The 21,389-nt window shown below is 39.1% G+C and overlaps 1 protein-coding gene across 2 annotated transcripts in view; it reads left to right on the plus strand.

The window, feature by feature from the left end:
* Positions 1–21,389, plus strand: part of fkbp15b (FKBP prolyl isomerase family member 15b) — a 37,237-nt gene that overhangs the window by 14,463 nt on the left and 1,385 nt on the right. The window contains exons 16-29 of one of the 2 annotated variants that reach the window (XM_084389845.1): positions 1–110; positions 194–292; positions 372–466; positions 1,896–1,998; positions 7,741–7,773; positions 9,465–9,636; positions 11,462–11,598; positions 11,688–11,843; positions 12,777–12,929; positions 13,445–13,540; positions 14,370–14,450; positions 16,222–16,329; positions 16,418–17,037; positions 19,037–19,142. In XM_084389845.1, the coding sequence (XP_084245971.1) occupies positions 1–110; positions 194–292; positions 372–466; positions 1,896–1,998; positions 7,741–7,773; positions 9,465–9,636; positions 11,462–11,598; positions 11,688–11,843; positions 12,777–12,929; positions 13,445–13,540; positions 14,370–14,450; positions 16,222–16,329; positions 16,418–17,037; positions 19,037–19,142 (2,069 nt within the window). The remainder of the gene's footprint in view (positions 111–193; positions 293–371; positions 467–1,895; positions 1,999–7,740; positions 7,774–9,464; positions 9,637–11,461; positions 11,599–11,687; positions 11,844–12,776; positions 12,930–13,444; positions 13,541–14,369; positions 14,451–16,221; positions 16,330–16,417; positions 17,038–19,036; positions 19,143–21,389) is intronic. The other variant, XM_084389846.1, reaches the window with a different exon arrangement.

Below are 21,389 nucleotides of genomic sequence, written 5' to 3' on the forward strand. Positions count from 1 at the left end.
GAACTAGTGATGTCACATCCTTCTTGATGACAGAGGCTCGACAACACAACACTGAAATACGATTGGCCGTTGGAAAAGTGGCAGACAAAATGGACCACTTGTCCTCAAAGGTTGGTACATAATTAGCAGAAATGTGTAAGTAACTAAATTTGACACTTGAACAACCTTTTGAGAAATCGCTCCACTTTTTCAGATCGATGACCTACAAAAGCAAGGCAGCGTTTCGTTGGGCTTATCGAACGTGTCGATGGAAACAGCCATGATCATGCACAACATTCAGAGAATCATACAGGTAACTTGCAGTGATTGGTCAAATCAAACCTTCTCTCACAGTTCTCAGTTCTCAATGAACCCATCTTTCATTTATTCAGGAGAATGAGTGTCTGAAGAAAGAGGTGTTTGAGAAAAGCTCACGCATAGAGGAACAGAACCGCAAGATCAGCGAGCTCATCAATCAGAACCAGAGGTCAGAGGTCTCGCATTACATTTGGCATCTTCCCTTTTTGTACTATATTTTTAATATCTTACATCCTTCATTAAATGTTCATGTTCTGGTTCAAAAATAGGGCTGCACAATATGTTCCTAACAAAAACAGGAACATAAGTAAAAATATTAACAACCTCATTTTTATAGGGTAAAATTTAGGACTCTACTCTTATTAAAATTGGTCTTCCATAATTATCATATATTTGTAGATCATGATAACCGCAGATAAAACCACGCATGGCACAACATTAACACGGTAAAACTATTGATTATATGGTATTTGTTCTCAAAAACAGTTGCCTAAACACATTTAGTATGAATACAAATGCACAAAAACTGCTATAGCTTAATAGCAAATAATTCTGTAATTATATTCCATTACTTCTTTAATACATTTAATGCAATTACTACGGTGTAATTTTTGGCCAGGCTTTCATTCATTCAAACAAATTATGAACGCAAAAACAAAGAAAGAACTAACGAAATATTAATGACTGATATGCTGTAATCAATATATGCTTTTTCCTGTGAGATTTTTGTTTTTCTATGCATTATAGCTGTAGTTTACCTATTTTTGTGGCTAAATTATTGTCAGATAAAAACCTTAATCGAGTTTAGTGTTTTGTTCTTCCCACGTGTAAAAATATTAAATATTTTGATGGTTTAATTGAACTCCAGACATCACTTTTGGCCAATACTGTATGTAACAGAAAAACTAAATAATGAGATATTATTAATGAGATTATCGCGCAGTTAGTTAGTTAAGCTCGCAACGTTTACCGATGTTGTTATCCACTCTTGTCCCCATCTCTTCTTTTCCTGTTTTGACTATAACTGTCAATAAAGGGTGTAATAATATATCGTGTCACAATATATCACAATACAAAACTGTAACAATATGTATCGTGGATAGTGACAAACAGTATTGTGTATAGTTCACCCAAAATAAAAAATTACTGTGTGAGGAAGAAATTCAAGTTTTCAGAGTTTTAGTGTCAGTACTACAATAAACTACTATATATAATGTTGAATATAATATATAATAATGAATATTTTTGGGTCCTGATAATCATGAATATTGTTATTCTGGTGTCTCTATTGTCCTGTGCATTGGGTTTCCAGCACCAAGTCCAAGCCTATTCATTTACACACAATGTAATATCAAATTTAGATCATTTTAATCAACACTACATTTTTTTTGTTATCCTTTTCCCATATGTCTTATATCGCAATAATATCGTATCGTGAGTTCAGTATTCTGATATGTATCGATTTAAATATATCCGTGCATTAATATCGTGGTAATGTGACATGAGGGTATCATTACACCCCTACTGTCAATAGAAACTGATAAAATGTCCAAATAACACAGTGTGCTTTGACTCAAGGGGAGTTTGTGCTTGTGTAGATACGTGGAGCAGAGTAATCTGATGATGGAGCAGAGAACCGACTCTCTGAAGAACAGCAGTGAACAGAATCAGACCAGAATACTGCAGGCAGAACAAGACAAGGTAACACTGTTAACCCATTACACACACACACACACACAATAACACCAGAACGATGTATTAATTAACTTCAGATTGGATTGGGTTAGTAATAGGCACTTACCTAATGCTAAAAGATGTTTCGTGCCTCTAACAAGTGCTTTCCATCTTCTTTCTGATCTGAATGGTGTGTGTAAAACTCTTGAGTTTTGCCACAGACTCGTCCCAGCGTCTAGAACGCAACTGAATGCCTTTTTTTAAGCGTCTCCATCCTTGAAAAAACGCTGAAAACTACTTTTAAACAGGAAATTACTAAATATTTACGTACATATTTACGGCGGGTCTATTCGCACGGGATTAGTATCACCTGAGGTAATTTTTCCAGACCTTTTTACTGAAGGTAAAAGTCACTGTGATCTTTACTGACGTTGTCTGTGATGATTACTAAGATGCACATTCGGACGGGACTAAAATCACAGAGAAGCTCTGGTAATTATTACTTTACCCCACCTCTTCATGTTAAACTAATCCCGTCCGAATAGGGCTTAAGACATCATTGAAGTGACTGATCGGAAACCTAAGCAGCAACTCCACACGGCATTCAGATAGCTTCAAATCTATCTTTCTTTCTTTCTTTCTTTCTTTTTTATGTCCCAGAAGGGCAATAGTTTTTACAGCAAGACCAGCATACAAAAAAGACGATTTATAATACATAAAAAATTACATAATAAACTACACAAGACAACAACAGGCCCAGACAACTTCCAACTACTCCCCCCATGCCCGAATTTAACAGAGAAATAGAAGTAGGAATAAATGAATGTTTGTACCTGTTAAAAGAGGGACAATCTTAACTGAGATCCCGAGGGTAAAAACTGAAACTCAGAATAGAGAGGATGGGGAACTAACCATTAAGATGGACTGGGCTTTTCTAACTATCTGGCGATTAAACAGGTTGGTAGGCGATTAAACTGATCAACAGATTAAAATCAACGACACAAGCATTCAGTAAAATAGTATACACTGTTTTTACGCATACCTTATGCTACACGTGTATCCTAGGGACACATGTACTGTACACACACACAGATTTTTCTCACTGCACATTATCTGTACGCTCAGTTTGCACATGTGCCATGTTTTTTTTTTTTGCACTAATTAGTTTGTCCACAAGGTGGCAACACTGACCTGTTGTTTCACACTTGAAAAAAAAAAACCCAGAATGAGATGGAACAACAACAACAAACTCCTGGAGCAACAACAACAGACGGCCATGTTGTTTAGAGATACTCGCAACTCTAGTTTAAACGAAAACAAAGATGTTTTTATTGCTCATGACTTCTGGCGCAATTCCTAGCGCTCATGTGACTGTATTCACACATGCTCTCAAATGGAGTACACTTAAGCCCCTTTCACACAGAGATTCAGGAAAATACACGGATAATGTGTTCCGGGATAGTAAGGAGCTCCTGGTCTCTGTTTCATTCCAGTTTGCAGAAATTTTTTCGTTCTTTCTTTGTTGATGACGAAAACAAACTTTCTTCTAAGAGCAACAGAGTCGCGCAATGGCACGTGCGTCATCACTACGACACACCCCTTACGGCATTGGTCCTGGCTTTTGTTCACACAGGGCGCGTTCCGGGACTGATCCCCGGCAATGTTACGAGGTCCCCATCCCGGCATCGATCCCGGGACGTGTTTGCGTTCACACAGAAGGCACTCTAGCAATTTTACGCCAATTTCCCGGGATCAACGCGCTGTGTGAAAGGGGCTTTAGAACGGCTACGTGTTCAGCAATATACATACACTAAGCATTCGCATAATAAATGAAGTATTTGGGATTTATTTTTTATGGATTTAGTGCTGTCTTAGAAGGCAGCACAACGCCACTCCCAACCATTTGGAACGGCCTTCATGGCGCAGTATGTAAGTCACTTATTCAAAACAATAACAAAGGCGTAGCTTGATTATGCCATGAATGAGTGTGGAATCATGGGAGTTGTAGTCTTCACCTCCACAGCTGATGCAAAGCAATCCGACGGGACTCAGACAAAAATTCTGTTCATTGATGAGTGAATGAATTAAAGTTTTATTAACGTCACTCTGGGATAAATCAGGGCAGGCTGAGAGCCTGGGACATTTTACTTTGCTGTTTTTATTATGCTTGTATGCTGCATTCGGCCATTTCGTTTAGTTGTTTATGTATATTTTACGATTAAAGTCTCGTTTAACGTCTGCCTCCTTCCCTGAACTTGAACTTTGTTACGTCACTTAAATTGACATTATTTTATTTCATTCTAATGAAACAGTCGCAAGTGCTGAAGTACTTCTCATACAGGTTGCTTTATAACGCAGCTGTTTTACTTGGTCACAACAATCATACTGAAAATACATTTGAGTGTGTTGAAAGTTATAGGGCCCTATCTTGCACCCAGCGCAACTGACTTTGTACACCGACGCATGTATCATTACTAGGGGTGGCACGGTTCACAAAACCCACGGTTCGGTTCGTATCACGGTTTTAGGGTCACGGTTTTCGGTTCTGTACGGTTCATGTTGTTGTTTTTTCTTTTAATCTTTAACACTCCAAAAATTTACTTCAGCATAATATGATATATAGCTGAATTATCTAATTATTTATTTATTTATTTCATAAATGGGGTGTGTTTGCAAAACGCAGCTTCTCATTTCCCATTCTGAAGTAGGCTAATATGAGTGAGCAGTCACCCTGAGGAAACTTTCAGTGGCCCTGGAGGTCCATCATCTGTAGAGCTACGTGGGCTGTGTTGGACCGTTATTTGTCAATTTATCCTCGTGTCTCGTCATCATAGGCGGGACATGTCCCCACCATTTTTTGCCAGGGTTGATATTATCTTGCAGCACGGGTGTACCAATACAAATAAATAAAACATTTCCAGTTAACTAGCAAAGTATTTGTTTCATTCGTTTGTTAAATAAGAAGCAATTTAGCGCTGAAATGTGTTTTTTTAATCAAGTGATCAAAGTGCTCGTTGCAGTTGCGATCAGTGGTGCTGATACAGTGTTCTCGTGGCTCGCGCACACACCGCAGCGGCCGCACATTCATCACTCGGACGCGCGCTTCAATCCATTGAGGAGACTCAAGGCTACTCGTTCCGATTAAATAATAAAACAAAATTCATACAAATCGGTCCCTGCTTGATATACAACCGCTGATAAACATAATCGGTTTTGATAAAGAAAAAAATATATACGATCGCAGATTAGAACTCAGAACCTTTGATACGCTTGGCAAGTTCTGCCTCTGGACCATTAGGCTACGTGGAACAGTCGATCTATGTAGCCTATTTATTCACATGAAAAAAACAACATATAGTGGAGTAGATCTCATTAAATGTCTAGGTAAACTCAGTGTACTATATAAATCGATTGCTGGACATTGTAATGTAATTCTACATATGTCTGATTTATGATTTAGCATTGTATTAGCACGGGCACGAGGCTACATTGCGCATGCGTCGAACCGTGCAAACCGCGCGACGCACACGCGCACCGAACCGAGACAAGCGAACCGAACGGTTCGGATGTTTTTTCATGTACCGTGCCACCCCTAATCATTACTATTTTGCACCCAACGCACAGCGGTTTTTCCCTCCACAAACGCACGTTGGTAAATTAGGGAATGAACTTGCGCTCCCGGTGGCGGTTCAGCGAAAAGAGGAGGCGTGTTCCGGCGCAGTGTTCATTTTGCAGTTTCAGAAAACAATTCCGCCACAAACCAGGAGAAACCTAGTCTAAAGTCAGTGGCGCGTTATTCAGATGCTATTTTAAGGGCGCATGCTTGGCCATAATGTAGCGTGTGCACAACACACATACACTTTGATTCTCTCATCTACACACAGACGCAGCAGTTGCCATTTTTGCAAACCATACTTTATTACACGGAAAAATATTCCACACGAGGGAAATCATTGTTGTGTCCATGAAGATGTGAATGGCAAATCCGCCGTTATAATAGCAAGCCGCCATGGAACAAGCGCACCTGCTCTTAAAGGGAATGTGAGATGATGCTCTGATTGGTTTATTTCACGTTACACCCAAACCCACACCTATGAGTAATGAAGCTACTTCAGACCAACCCATTTTAGATTTGCGTCGGGCGCAAGAGTCATTTATCCCGCCGGTATAATAACAACAGCGGCCGAGATCCGCCCACAAAGTTACTTGCGTTTCGCGTTGTATACTTACGTTTCAGATCGTTAAAATAGGGCCCTTAAAGTTACTTTGTGCATTTCTCTCGGTGACCGGTATGAGATGTTTGTTGCTCACCTCAGTAAGCTAGATTGATATTAGAATATCATAATAAAAGCTGGATGACTTGTGTTGCTAAATGGCATGCGGTTCATTTTAAAACATTGAATGGTAGAGAAAAATGCTCTTTCTGATTTTGCTATGTTAGCCACTTGATAGAATAGTGTCGTCTCTGAAGCATTATACAAACATGTTACTCGCGGGAAATCTAGAAAACAAGGGATTCAAACAATAAGACTAACTGTGTTGAGCTGGATAACAAACTATGGTTATTTCTCTGAATTTAAACTATGTTGGAAACATTTGGGATAATGGAAGTACACAAGTCAACAAAATAAATAACCTTGTATTTTAACCCAAAAATCTTACATATTGTGGCTTTAAATAATCAGTTTTGTGTTTGAGCTATTTCTCTGCAGTCTTTCTAAAGTTTCCCTGAATTGTTTTTATTACAAAATCAGTCTTTTTACACACTCTCACTAACATTACAGACAAATCTGATGACTTTAATGCTCTGCCATGACGCTTGAAGCTTGACGTCAACTAGTTGCTGATCATGGCCTATAGAGGGCGCAACAGGATAAGAAATCTTTGAAGTCCCCTTTACACTCTGTTTCCAACAGTTAAAGTGAAAAATAAATGCATACTCAGAGAGCCATCCACAAGATATGTTTGATTATAACATCTGTATGCTCAAATCAGTCAGGTGAATGCACATTTTAAACCGCTTATTGCACACGTAAGTTAATCGGCATTCTAAACTGCTGCTGCGTCACATCTCACACACACACACACACACACACACACACACACACACACACACACACACACAGACAGTAGCTCTCACATCACACGAAGATCGCACACAGAATCATTCTGTAGCGCAAAAAATTTGTTGCCAGCAATGTTCTGTGATTTATCAATAAAATAGCTTAGAAACTGAAAAGTTCTAGCATACATTTCTTAGCACATATTTCTTAGTAACTAAAATCCACAGCTTCACTATTAGTAGAGAGATGCTGCCAGAATTAATTCACACGCAATCGGTCTCTCACTAATGCGTTCATAAATGTAATCTTTACTGCGCTACTTTATCTATATCTGATTTAGAACGAGCAGAAATCTGTGAGAAATTTAATGACCCAAAGACAAAAAAACTGATACAAATAAGCTGTTATAGGAGCAAAAGTCTTGTGTCATATGACATATCTTTGTTTGAGTCTCAGCTCGAGGTTCAGGCTTATTTATTCATTAATGACATCATCAGCGACTAGTCGACTTGACTTTATTCACATAAATGTTGACTTTAAAAAACTGAAATCATTCAACCCCTAGTACATAATGCAATGACAACTCTTAAATATCTCTACGGTTAACACTATTTCCTTCTAAGCCATGTATCCCTGCTCTGATTGGTTAATTAACACTACTCTGATTGGCTGAGAGCCTTTAGCGGTGACTGCTCTCTTTTCCCAGCATGCACTGCCACTGGAATTGAGTTGGGATCAGGTGAGCAAAAGCGATGTCCCGCTTTTCATCCATTTCTTCACACACTCTTTCATTTGCCCATCGTTTATGTTAAATTAAGCATTTCCCATTTCTCTTTTCACTCTTTGTTTGAACAGGCACCGCTCACTCACTAACCAATCAGCATTCAGCTTTCATTTCCTTGTATCGTTTATTTGTCTTTCCATTATAGTCCCTTCATCATTTCATCTGCTGTAACATCAGTTGATCAGTTATTAAAGGGATAGTTCACCAAAAAATTTAAATTAGCCCCTGATTTACTCACCCTCAAGTCATCCTAGGTGTATATGACATTCTTCTTTCAGACGAATACAATCAGAGTTATATTAAAGAATGTCCTGGCTCTTCCAAGCTTTATAATGGCAGTGAATGTGTATATTTCAAAGCGCATCCATCCATGATAAAAGTGCATCTATCCATGATAAAAGTGCATCTATCCATGATAGAAGTGCTCCACACTGCTCCGGGGGGTTAATAAAGGCCTTCTGAAGTGAAGCGATGCGTTCGTGTAAGAAAAGTATCCATATTTAAAACTTTAATGACTAAAATAACTAGCTTCCGGCAGACTGCCGTACGCAAGTCGACTTACGCCAAGAGAGTAACACTTGACAATGTATGACGTCGGATGTTGGAGTAGCGAAAGCTTTGCCGCCTCTCGCGGTTCAAACAAATATGACTGGGCAATAAACTCAAGCTCCTGCCACATTTCTCTTAAAAAAAATTCGTTTTAGACTTCTAATCCGTGACTGGTGTTTTGTTTTTCTCTTTCCTCTGCGCTTCCGCGTTCGTCATTACGTTATTTTAGTGGATAAAGTGTATTTTAGTCGATAAAGTTTTAAATATGGATATTTTTTTCACACGAAAGCATGGCTTCGCTTCAGAAGACCTTTATTAACCCCCCGGAGCAGTGTGGAGCACTTCTATCATGGATAGATGCACTTTTATGATGGATAGATGCACTTTTATGATGGATAGATGCACTTTTATCATAGATAGATGCACTTTTATGATGGATAGATACACTTTTATCATAGATAGATGCACTTTTATCATAGATAGATGCACTTTTATGATGGATAGATGCACTTTTATGATGGATAAATGCACTTTTATCATGGATAGATGCACTTTTATCATGGATAGATGCACTTTTATCATGGATAGATGCACTTTTATCATAGATAGATGCACTTTTATGATGTATAGATGCACTTTTATCATAGATAGATGCACTTTTATCATAGATAGATGCACTTTTATGATGGATAGATGCACTTTTATGATGTATAGATGCACTTTTATCATAGATAGATGCACTTTTATCATAGATAGATGCACTTTTATGATGGATAAATGCACTTTTATCATGGATAGATGCACTTTTATCATGGATAGATGCACTTTTATCATGGATAGATGCACTTTTATCATAGATAGATGCACTTTTATGATGGATAGATGCACTTTTATGGACTTCCAAAAAAAATTGCCCATTCACTCCCATTATAAAGCTTGGAAGAGCCAGGACATTTTTTAATATAATGTGTTGTAAATTGTATTCGTCTAAAAGAAGACGAAACTTGACATGGCTTCCGGGTGAGTAAATCATGGGCTATTTTTTTATTTTTTGGCGAACTAACCCTTTAAGCTCTTTCATGTCGTCTCTCTGGAAGGCGCGCTTGAGCGAGGAGTTGGCGTCCTCCACGGCGCGTGTGTCCGAGCTTCAGCTGGACTTGAGCTCGCAGCAGCAGAAGATCACGGCTCTGCAGACCAAACTCAGCACCGCCCTGCTGGACGCTCAGCAGAACAACACACACACCGCAGCGCTGGAGGCTCAGATGCTGGGTGAGCCGCTCGTCTCATAACCATGACTGAAACACATGGCTGATAGTTTCCTTTAGTGATGGGAAGTCTGGTTATTTTCCGTGAACTGGTTCTTTCAGACAGTTTGTTTTAATAAACTGTATGTTTCAGTTTAGTTTGTGCCAACCCTGGGTTTTAGGCATCATGAAAGTGACTGGGCTTTTAGCAATGTTCATCGCCTAAACTTGCGCTCCAGGGCAGTAAGAAAAAGTAAGAAATCTCAACTAAACGAAACTGGACCAATCAGCTGTGAGCAAAGTGTCACATGTCTGACGCAATAAAGTCACTCCCCCAGTTTCTCTTACTCCAAATTAAAGGTCACTAGATTTTTTAAGAAAAAATCGTCGGCTTATTATTTATAACGATGATTATTTATAATAATTATTTTGTATGATTCAGATATTATATATGTAATTATTAACCTTAATCCATTACACATGTACACTTATAGTTGATCAATTATTATTAAGCTCTTAGTTTTTAAATTAATATAAGTATACCCTCTAAAAATGATTTTCTTGTGTAGTATTTTTGTCTTGTTTCCAGTCCAAATATCTAAAACTTCTTAAATCAAGATGCATTTATTAAAGTAGTAAAATGCCATAAAATATTATATCTTGTTTTATTGGGTGAAAAAAATCTAAATGAAGTGATTTTTGCTTAAAACAAGGAAAATTATCTCCCAGTCGGGTAAGAAAAATAATTTTAATTCAAACAGAAACAAGATTATTTTGAGCTGCATTGTGTAAATGAAACAGATTAATTCCTATTATATTTATAATATATATTATATTATATATATATATATATATTATATATATATATACAAAAGTTATTAATTCAAAAGCAGTAAGTGATTTTCTCTGTCTTTTGTTCTTTGATTAACTTTAATGACAGACAGCTGCATTAATTGCATTAAATATTTTCAGTGCGTTAAACTGGAAAAATGTATAGCATGCATTAACGCGCTAAAAATATTTAATGCAATTAATGCAGCTGTCTGTCATTAAAGTTAATCAAAGAACAAAAGACAAAGAGAAAAACACTCACTGCTCGACTGAATAACTGTTGTAGCTTTAATAAGAATTAATCTGTTTAATTTATGTAGTGAAGACTGTGAAGTATTTAATAACTTTATTCAATTTCTGCATGTTCCCTACCTGTCAAAAAAAAGTGTGATTAATTAGTTTACATTTTTTTAATCGATTGAAGGCACTAATAAAGATATTATGTAATATAAATAAGCTTTAGAATCAATAGTATATAGATTTTTACTTTGTGACATTTTCAATTAAGCATATTGTCATTGATATAATAAATGCAAATGTTTTATGAGTTGAGTTTTTTGCAATTCTCTTTCTCAAATGTAATTCTTATTATTGTATTAGTGTATTTTTCAACTGCATTTCTGTAAAGTTGCAGTGATTTAAAAAAAAAAAAAAAAAAAAGGCAGTAACACCAATATTATCATGTATAGTATATAATTGTGTTTTTGTCTGTATTACAATAATAATGTGAATTTGAGATTAAATATTGTCGCTTAATTGTCATGAAAATGTCACACAGTGCCAAATATTGTCATGTTTAGGCCGTTTTATATATATATCATTTTTTTATTTTTTTATGAAATATGACCAGGACATATTCTTTTGTGTTTTGTTTTGGCACAATTTTTGCTTTCCATAAGGACAGAAAAATTATTGGCAGCTCGAAACTGTTGCATCACATAAGATTAAGACTTATATTGTGTGTGTGTGTGTGTGTGTGTGTGTGTGTGTGTGTGTGTGTGTGTGTGTGTGTGTTTCAGAGCTGAGGGAGACAGCAGACAGAGTGCAGGGTCAATACAAGATGGAGAAGCAGAAACGTAAGGAACTGGAGCTCAAACTCAACAACTCAGAGGAAGAGCTGCAGGACATGAAGACAGAGAAGGACGGTCTGGAACGAGTGAGTTATTGGCTCTACTGTCTGTGTGTGACTGAAGGACTGAATCCTCATCTGGATCATCTTGAATACGTTGACCTGTGTGTGTTCAGACTCTGTCAGAGCGGAAGCGGAAGTGGCAGGCCGAGAGACAGCGCTGTGATGAAGAGCTGGAAGAGGTGAGGAGGACGAGCCAGCAGGAGATGGACAGTCTCAGGAGCCAGTTACGCAAAGCCAGAACCAGCACTGACCACGCAGCAGCAGAACAGGTATGAGTGTGTGTGTTTACATGCGTAATGACAAGAAGAGATTCATGCTGCCAATCAGAATCAATAGGGGCTTTCGCACCGGGTAGTTCTAGGAAGAGCCACCAGGGTGAACTAATGGTTCCCTTAGGAACGTTTTCCTGGTTGCATTCGCACCGTAAGTAGGAACTCTGACGTCACGTAAGACACGCTTGTTGTTGGGACTTTTATTTTGATGGCCTGAGAACGGTCTAAACCAGCACTATAGGAACTATCCTATACGTTAGTGTTCGTTAGTGACGTTAGTGTTCGCTGATTGGCCGAACGCACGTGAAACACCAGCACCCGCCATTTTAAAAAAGCTGTGTAAACACACAGATTATACCATATATATTTACTCCACTAACTAACTCTACGAACATGTAAAACAGTGATAGATGAACCTCTTAACCTTTACACTGAGGAGAAAATCCAACGCAACTTTGAGGAGACACAGAGAAACATGATTATGTATTTCTGCTCAGCAAAACTGGACATCAACCGCACAACACACACTAATAACTCTTCATTACGGTCTACTTTCTATGTATAACAGTTCTATCTAATACCATATAAGACAGGACTGTTAGACACATCGTACACTAATGAACACGGAGAATGCGACTGTTTGCTCTGGCGTTCTCAGCACCGTCAAAATAAAAGTCCCAACAACAAGCGTGTCTTACGTCACGTCAGAGTTCCTACTTACGGTGCGAATGCAACCAGGAAAACGTTCCTTAGGGAACCATTAGTTCTCGGGGAAACACCCTGGTGGCTCTTCCTAGAACTACCCGGTGCAAAAGCCCCTATTCTTAACAGTACCCGGGTGTGTAATTGAGAGTTTTTGACACTCAGTATATTGTATTGTAGCTGTAGTTTTGTGACTGTGTGTTTGTGTGTTTGTGTGTGTGTGTGCAGCTGTCTCAGTTGCAGGCGGATCTGGAGCAGGAGTGGCAGGTGAAGTGTGATCAGACTCTGGCAGCGGCTCGAGAACAGCAGAGGAGAGAGATGACTGAACTCACTGAACACAGAGACACACTGCAGCTCAAACTCACACAGCTGCAGGAGAAGGTACACTCACACACTCACACACACACACAGAAGAGAGAGATGACTGAACTCACTGAACACAGAGACACACTGCAGCTCAAACTCACACAGCTGCAGGAGAAGGTACACACACACACACACACACACACACACACAGAGGAGAGAGATGACTGAACTCACTGAACACAGAGACACACTGCAGCTCAAACTCACACAGCTGCAGGAGAAGGTACACACACACACACACACACACACACACACACAGAGGAGAGAGATGACTGAACTCACTGAACACAGAGACACTGCAGCTCAAACTCACACAGCTGCAGGAGAAGGTACACACACACACACACACACACACACACACACACACACACACACACACACACACAGCAACAGTGACTTCCTCAGCTGGCCACATCTGATTAGAATACTTTACTATTAGAAACTCACAAACATTGCAAAATAATAGTATTTTGCCAAACAGACAATCACTTAACGCCTCCAGCTAACCCTCCTGTATCTCCTGTGTATAGTTTAACACACTCAGACAGTCACGTGACTCAGAGGAGCAGCGTTCACTCCAGCAGGACCAGGACCAGGGAGAAGAGCTGCAGGCATGGAGACACAAGGTCCAACACTGACGAGCTCATGCACTCGTTTTTTACCCCTTTTTCTCTGATGTATCTAAATCATTGTGTTGTGATTGGCTAACCTCTTAGCAGAGCCTTCAGCACTTCTTCATAGATTGTGGGTTTGCTATCAGGCACAGTATAGTTCTCACTCATTCTTCAGTAACAACCTGCATTACATTGTGACAGATCCTGGGCCTATCATACACGCGACGCAAGTGTTTTGGCTAGTTTCAGCCCAACGCAGTTATCATTTTCACGTCTTGCGCCACGTTATTTAAATAGCAAATGCATTAGCGCCCATCTGTGCGCCCATGTGCTGCTGGTCTGTGTTCAGGTTTATTATTGTGTACATAAATATATGGTGTAATCCAGCTTGTCCCGTAGATGTTCTGCTTCAACCTACACACACACACACACACACACTTTAACCTCGTGCACGAGCAGATCCGTTTCCTCTCTGGAGACACGTTCAGTTTTTTTAGTAAAATCCGCCATGGCGTGAGCGCAACTGGGTTTAAAAGGGAATGGGAGAAGAGACTCTGATTGGTTTATTGCACGTTACGCCCAAAACACACCCATTACTCATTAAGAGAATAGAGACAAAACACACCCATTAACACTCATTAACATAATAAAGACGACCCTTTTAGACCATGCGCCGGGAGAACCGACCATTTGTCCTGTCGTTAAACAGTCAAAAGTGGATTCGGACACGACCTAACTGCGCTTGTGCCGTGTGCTTTAGACCATGAGCTTAGATGGTTAAACTAGGGCCCAGTGTTTGTCATGTCTGTACCCTGTAGTGAAGTGTTTGCTTGTGTTTCAGTGCTGTGCGCTGGAGGAGAGAGTGGCGCTGATGAAGACGCACGTCTCAGAGATGGAGAAGAAGACAGACACTGCAGGAGAGGTCAGCTTTATCATCTCTATCATACTGACACTCATTATTTAGCCTGTGCCTTATTATTATTATTACAGTACTGCGTTTATATGAGGCATCAGAACCTCTCAGTTCAGAACAAACGTCATGGTAACACTTTACAATCAGGTTCATTTCTTAACATTAGTTAATTAAGGCATTAGTTAACATTAGTTAATGTATTAACTAACATGAACTGACCATGAGAAATACATTTGTTACAGTATTTGTTCATCTTTGTTAATAAAAATACAACTGTTCATTTTTTTATATTAGCTCACAGTGCATTAATGTTATGCATTTATGTTAACAAGATTTTAATAAAGCATTAGTAAATGTTGAAATTAAAAAAGATTAATAAATGCTGTATAAGTTTAGTTCATTATTAGTTCATGCGAACTAATGTAGTTAACTAATGAACCTTATTATAAAGTTACCATTTTGTTTAAATAAATAATTTTAACTTAAACATTTGTTTACTTGGACATTTCTGAACTATTATTGACCTAACCTCTGTTTTTATTCATTTACATTTATTTATATATATATATATATATATATATATATATATATATATATATATATATATATATATATATATAGTACTGTTCAAAAGTTTGGGGTCGGTAAGATTTTTGAAAGAAATTAATACTTTTATTCAGCAAGGATACATTTAATTAATCAAAAGTGAAAGTAAAGACATTCATAATGTTACAAAATATTTATCTTTCAAATAAATGCGGTTCTTTTGAATCCTGAAAATTCTGGAAGAAAAGGTATTTCCACACAAATATGAAGCAGCACAACTGTTTTCAACACTGATAATAATCATAAATGTTTCTTGATCATCAAATCATCATATTAGAATGATTTCTGAAAGATCATGTGACACTGAAGACTGGAGTAATGATGCTGAAAATTCAGCTTTGATCACAGGAATAAATTACACTTTACTGTATATTCACATAGAAAACAGCTATTCTAAATTGTAATAATATTTCACAATATTACTGTGTTTTTTTTTTTTTTATCAAATAAATGCAGCAAAAACATTTAAAAAAAAACGTAATTATTCCAGACTTTTGAATGGAGAACATTGACTTCCTCAATATTCAGCTTTGATCACAGGAATAAATTACATTTTAAAATATATTCACATAGAAAATAGCTGTTTGAAATTGTAATAACATTTCTGATCAAGTAAATTCAGCCTTGGTGAGCAGAAGAGACCATTAAAAATCTTAATCTCAAACATTTTAACGACTGGCGCGACAACTTACATTGTAGTAAAATATTGGCAAAATACATCAAATAAATCTGATGAACTCAAGAAAATGATTTTATTTTAGATAAGTAATTGTGTGATTATATTGGGTATTATAATTGTAAATTATATTAATATATGACTGATGTAATATTAACATAGTACATTTAATTTAATATTCAACAATATTATTGATCTGCCTGCATTGACACCATTATATGAGAACTGATCTGAGAACTAGACTCTTTCTAAGAGAAGTTTCTTTCTAAGTTATCTCTGTAAAGCTGCTTTGAAACAATCTGTGTTGTAAAAAGCGCTATATAAATAAAGGTGACTTGACTTACTGTAATAGATGCACTGAATCTTTTATCTTAAAATAAGATAATCAAATCAAAATAACTTTTGAATATGATTTTTAAAATATTTAAAGCATTTATGTTGGTTTGCATCATAGAGTCATTATAGACTCTTTCTAAGCTCAGCGGTGTTTATTTCCAGGTGAAGCGCGTGATGAACGGAGTGTTTCAGTCTCTGCGAGGGGAGTTCGAACTGAACGAGACGTACGAAGGAAGTGCTGTTCTCCGAGTGCTGGTCAACACCATCAAGGTCAGGCTCTCGGAGCACATCTCTGTGATTTCTGCTCGAAAACTGCGGATAGAAAAATGTCTCAAAGTGTTTTTTCCTCCAATGACAGAGTGTCACACTGCAGCTCCTCACTAAGGCCGAGAGATCGACACCTGAACACAGTGAAGAGGAGGAGAGAGAGAGCGAGGCACAGCACATGAACGGGCAGAGAGAGGAAGATAAGGAGACAGACGGAGATCCTGAAGATGGAGTGGAGGAGGAAGAAAAGGAAAGAAAAGAAAAGGAAGAGGTTTCAACTACAGAAGAGAAGGAGGAAGACGAAACGGTGGAAATCGAAAGTGAACCGGAAGTTGTAGAAGAAAGGAATGAAGAGAAAGTTGTGAAAGTGGAAGTTAATGTCAGCAGCGCAGAACACAACGTGCAAGATCAGGACGGAGAAACTACACACGAAGAAGAGGCTGAACGTGACGTCACACCCACACAGGAAGTGACAACAGAGCTGCCTGATGACATCACTCCACAGGAAGTGATCACAGAGCTGCCTGATGACATCACTCCACAGGAAGTGACCACAGAGCTGCCTGATGACATCACTCCACAAGAACAGGAAGTGAGGGTAGTGGATGAGAGCGTTCCAGGACTGACGCTCGGCGGGCCGCCAAAGAACCCGCCGCCGCCCCCTGGTGTTGTTCATGAGCACTGCAGCGTCACTCCTGCACACGTCACCGGGTAAGAGCCGGGTAATCACCGGGTAATCTATAACTGGAGATTTGTTGTTTTAAAAAGAGTTCACACAAAAGTTTACTCACCTTTATGCCATTCTAGACCCTAGTGTTATTGTAGAGATAACTTGATGGACTTCCAAAGACAGACACCCATTCACTCACATTATAAAGCTTGGAAGAGCCAGGACATTTTTTTTATCTAACTCTGATTGTATTCGTCTGACGGAAGAATGTCATATACATCTAGGGTGGCTTCGGGGTCAGTATATCATGGGCTAATTTTCATTTTTGGGTGAACTATCCCTTTAAAACTGCAGTGAACCAAAGACAGTCTCAAAAACACGCTTTGAAATCGCTGGTGTTTCTGACGTCACAAACTACCTTGTAACCAATCAGATCAACGAGTGGATCTCTGAGCTGCTGTGAGTGGAGGCGGGGCTCATTTGCATATTCATAGAACCGCGTATACTAAATGAGGCAAGAGTGTCGAGTTACATTCAAGATATTTTAAGGCATGAAGAAACTGTAATGTAATTTTGGTGATCAAAGATGAGTTTTAAGTCAATAAAATGATTGAGTACAGTGTTGGGCTGGGCGATATATCGCATGACATTGTTATGCGCATCTCGTCAGTAAAGCCGGTTCCCTGATTAGTAGTAAATCGCCATCACCTGCTTTCAGATGGAGCGGCATTTACTACACAGAGCCGTAGTTCACTGACAAGCTGAGCCATATCGCATTAATTATCGCAGGCGATACGTCCGCGATAAAATAATTATTTTATTATGCCGTTTTAGGTAGTCTTTTAAATTATGGGATGCAAACTTGGTATGGCAATCTTTCGGTCCAATTAAAATCACAGCTTGCACGTCTTGTGAAAACTGCAATGAAAGTTATGGGTGTAAGAGAGTACTCATCACTTCAATCAATTTACGAATGCACAGACAATAGTGAGTGATTCAAGCCATGTTTTATTTCCAATGAATCAGCCTCTGCCATCAGGGAGACGGTATAGAGTCCCATTGTGTAAGAGTATCCGTTACAAAAAATAATTTATTCCTGTATCTATTAATATGTTAAATAGCAAGATGTAGTAATGTAGTGTTTTTTTGTTTGTTTGTTTTTTACTTTTTTCTTTTTGGTTTGTGTGTGTATGTATATGTTGTGTACTAATGCAGCTTTGAGTCCTAGACAAATTTCCTGAAAAAGGACAATAAAGTATACTAACTAACTAACTAACTAAAAATGTTTATGGTATTAGTCTAAGTTCTGTATAATAACCCTGCTGCTGTATATCCACATGACTTTCTTCTGTGGAACACAAAAGGAGATGACAATACCTAGTGACACCTTACAATAAGGTCTCATTGTTTAAGGGGTCATGACAGATTTTATCTTATGTTCCTTAAGGTATCCTTATAATTTAAATAAAAATCAAATATATATGAGGAAAATTATTATTTTAAACCATCATCCTGACCCTCTGTCTGAAATAATCCTCTTATTTTAAGGCTCCTTTAAGGCTTGTCACTAAACGACCACTGTTATGATTGGCTAACATCATTACATATGAAACAGTGACTGAACGCCAGTGGGCGGGGCCTATGGTGCGATGATGTTTTGGGATTATGCAAATATGTTTGCCCGTGTGATGTCACTGATTCCGCAATATCCAAACAAGCTGTTTTTGGATCTCTAAAATGTATGTAATAGATAATTCCCACAGTGTGACAGTTATTAGATTTCACTGTATGTATTCCTGCGAATAACTGATGTTTTTTGTTGACGTCCCATCATTACAGTTGATCTAATTAAATCAGTTTTATGATTGTTGGTAAACCTCAGAAATCTTCTTAACACTGTAATAACACTGTAACTGAACTCAAATAACACATCACCCTCTTTAACCCTCAGTGTAAGCATGTGCCCAAATAATATTTTTGTCCTCTGTCCCGTTTCTTCTGTCTCTCGCCTCATCTGTGCTCATCCTGCTGTTCTCCCAGTCCGTCGGAGAGGGTAGAAGAGGAAAACAAAGAGGAACCATTGTTCCAGAGTCCCGCCCCACACACACCCGCACCGGCAGCGGCTGATGAAGAGGAGGAGGAGCTGGTGAGCACACACACACTCAATCACTCAATCACTCTCACACACACACACTCACTCACTCACTCTCACACACACTTACACACACTCACACTCACACACACACACACACTCACTCAAACTAATAATAATAATAATAGATTTTATTTATAACGCACTTTTCATTCCGAAGAATCTCAAAGTGCTACACAAAAGAACAACAATAACTACAGAATACTAAAAACCATAAGAGCAATAAAACAATCAGCACATAAAAGCCTTTCTAAATAAAAAAGTCTTCAGTTCTGCCTTGAAAGTGTCCAAGCTCTGTACTTCTCTCAGCTCACTCGGGAGGTGGTTCCAAAGCCGCGGTGCAGCTGAACAGAAAGCTCGGTCCCCCATAGTACGAAGTCTGGTGGTCGGGACCTGAAGAAGTAGGTGGCCTGATGATCTGAGAGTGCGGGAGGAGGATTTTAAGGTGATGAGTTCTTGTAGATAAGGTGGTGCATGTCCAGTGATACATTTGTGTGTGTACAGCAGAATTTTGAAGTCGATCCGGAATGAAACAGGGAGCCAGTGGAGTGAGTGCAAGATGGGAGTTATATGATCATATTTTCGGACTCTCATGAGGACTCTGGCAGCGCTATTTTGGATGTATTGTAGCTTCTGCATGTTTCTGGCAGAAATCCCAATGAAGAGTCCGTTGCAATAATCCAACCTGGTGGAAATAAAAGCATGAACAAGTTTCTCTGCATCCGGAAGAGTTAAAAAAGGACGTAGTTTGGAGATATTTCGAAGGTGGTGGAAGGAGGTTTTGCAAATATATTTAATGTGTTCGTTGAAAGTCAGCTGCGGGTCAAACCTAACCCCTAGGTTTGTAACTGAGGAGGAGAAAGTAATGGCTTGGTCGTCCAAGATGAACTGAGATACAGGAGAGGAGTGGATTTGGTGCGGGGTTCCAACAAGTAGTGCCTCAGTTTTAGCGGAGTTTAGCTGGAGGAAGTTGCTTTTCATCCATTCCTTTATCTCCAGAAGACATGTGTTGAGTCGCGACAAGGTTGTGGAGGGGCTTGGAGCAGTTTTAATATAAAGTTGCAAATCGTCCGCATAACAGTGGAAGCATAGTCCATATCTGCTGATGACAGAACCGAGTGGAAGCAGGTATAGAATAAATAGGATAGGGCCGAGAACCGACCCCTGCGGAACACCACATGTAACAGGGAGCAGCCTGGACTCACATTCTCCTAATATAACTCGTTCAGTCCTGCCAGAAAGGTAGGACTGAAACCACTGCAGTGCTGTTCCCGATAGTCCAACTGTATTGTGGAGGCGGTCCCGAAGGATGGTATGATCCACTGTGTCGAATGCGGCTGTTAGGTCGAGTAGAATGAGCAGCGATGGTGATCCTGAATCAGCTGCCATGAGAAGGTCATTTGTCACCCTTAGCAGAGCTGTTTCGGTGCTGTGGGCCGAACGAAAGCCTGATTGAAATACCTCATATAGGTTATTGTGTTCTAGATGGCTATGAAGCTGAATGGCGACTTCCTTCTCTAGGACCTTTGACAGAAAGGTGAGGTTAGAGATTGGCCTGTAATTTCCCAGGACCTCTGGGTCTAGGGTTGGTTTCTTAAGTATCGGACGAATGACAGCAGCTTTAAGGGCAGGAGGGACAACGCCTGTTATTAGTGAGAGATTAATAAACTCAGTGATGATTGGGCTGACACTGGGAATGAGTGACTTGAGCAAAACAGTCGGAATGGGATCCAAGATGCAGGCAGACGGCTTCATTTTATTGATGGTTTCCTCAACATGGCTCTGCTGAACCTCGGTAAAGTACGGAAGGATTGTCAATCCACCGGACAGTGGGTTGGAGGATGGTGGAGACAGTGAAAGAGAGCCAGATATTGAAGAGCGGATATTATTGACTTTAAATCTAAAAAAGTCAATGAAGCTGTTGCAAACTCACTCAATCACTCACACACACACACACACACACTCACTCAATCACTCACACACACACACACACACACACACACACTCACTCAATCACTCACACACACACACACACACACACACACACACACACACACTCACTCACTCGTACAGTCAGTCACTCACTCACACTCTCACTCATTCACTCAATCACTCACACTCTCACTCACATTCTCACTCACTCACACACTCACTCATTCACTCACACTCTCACTCACATTCACACTCAATCACTCACACTCACTCACTCTCACTCACACTCAATCACTCACACACTCACTC

Source organism: Rutilus rutilus, assembly GCF_951802725.1.
Source record: "Rutilus rutilus genome assembly, chromosome: 19".
NCBI lineage: Eukaryota > Metazoa > Chordata > Actinopteri > Cypriniformes > Leuciscidae > Rutilus > Rutilus rutilus.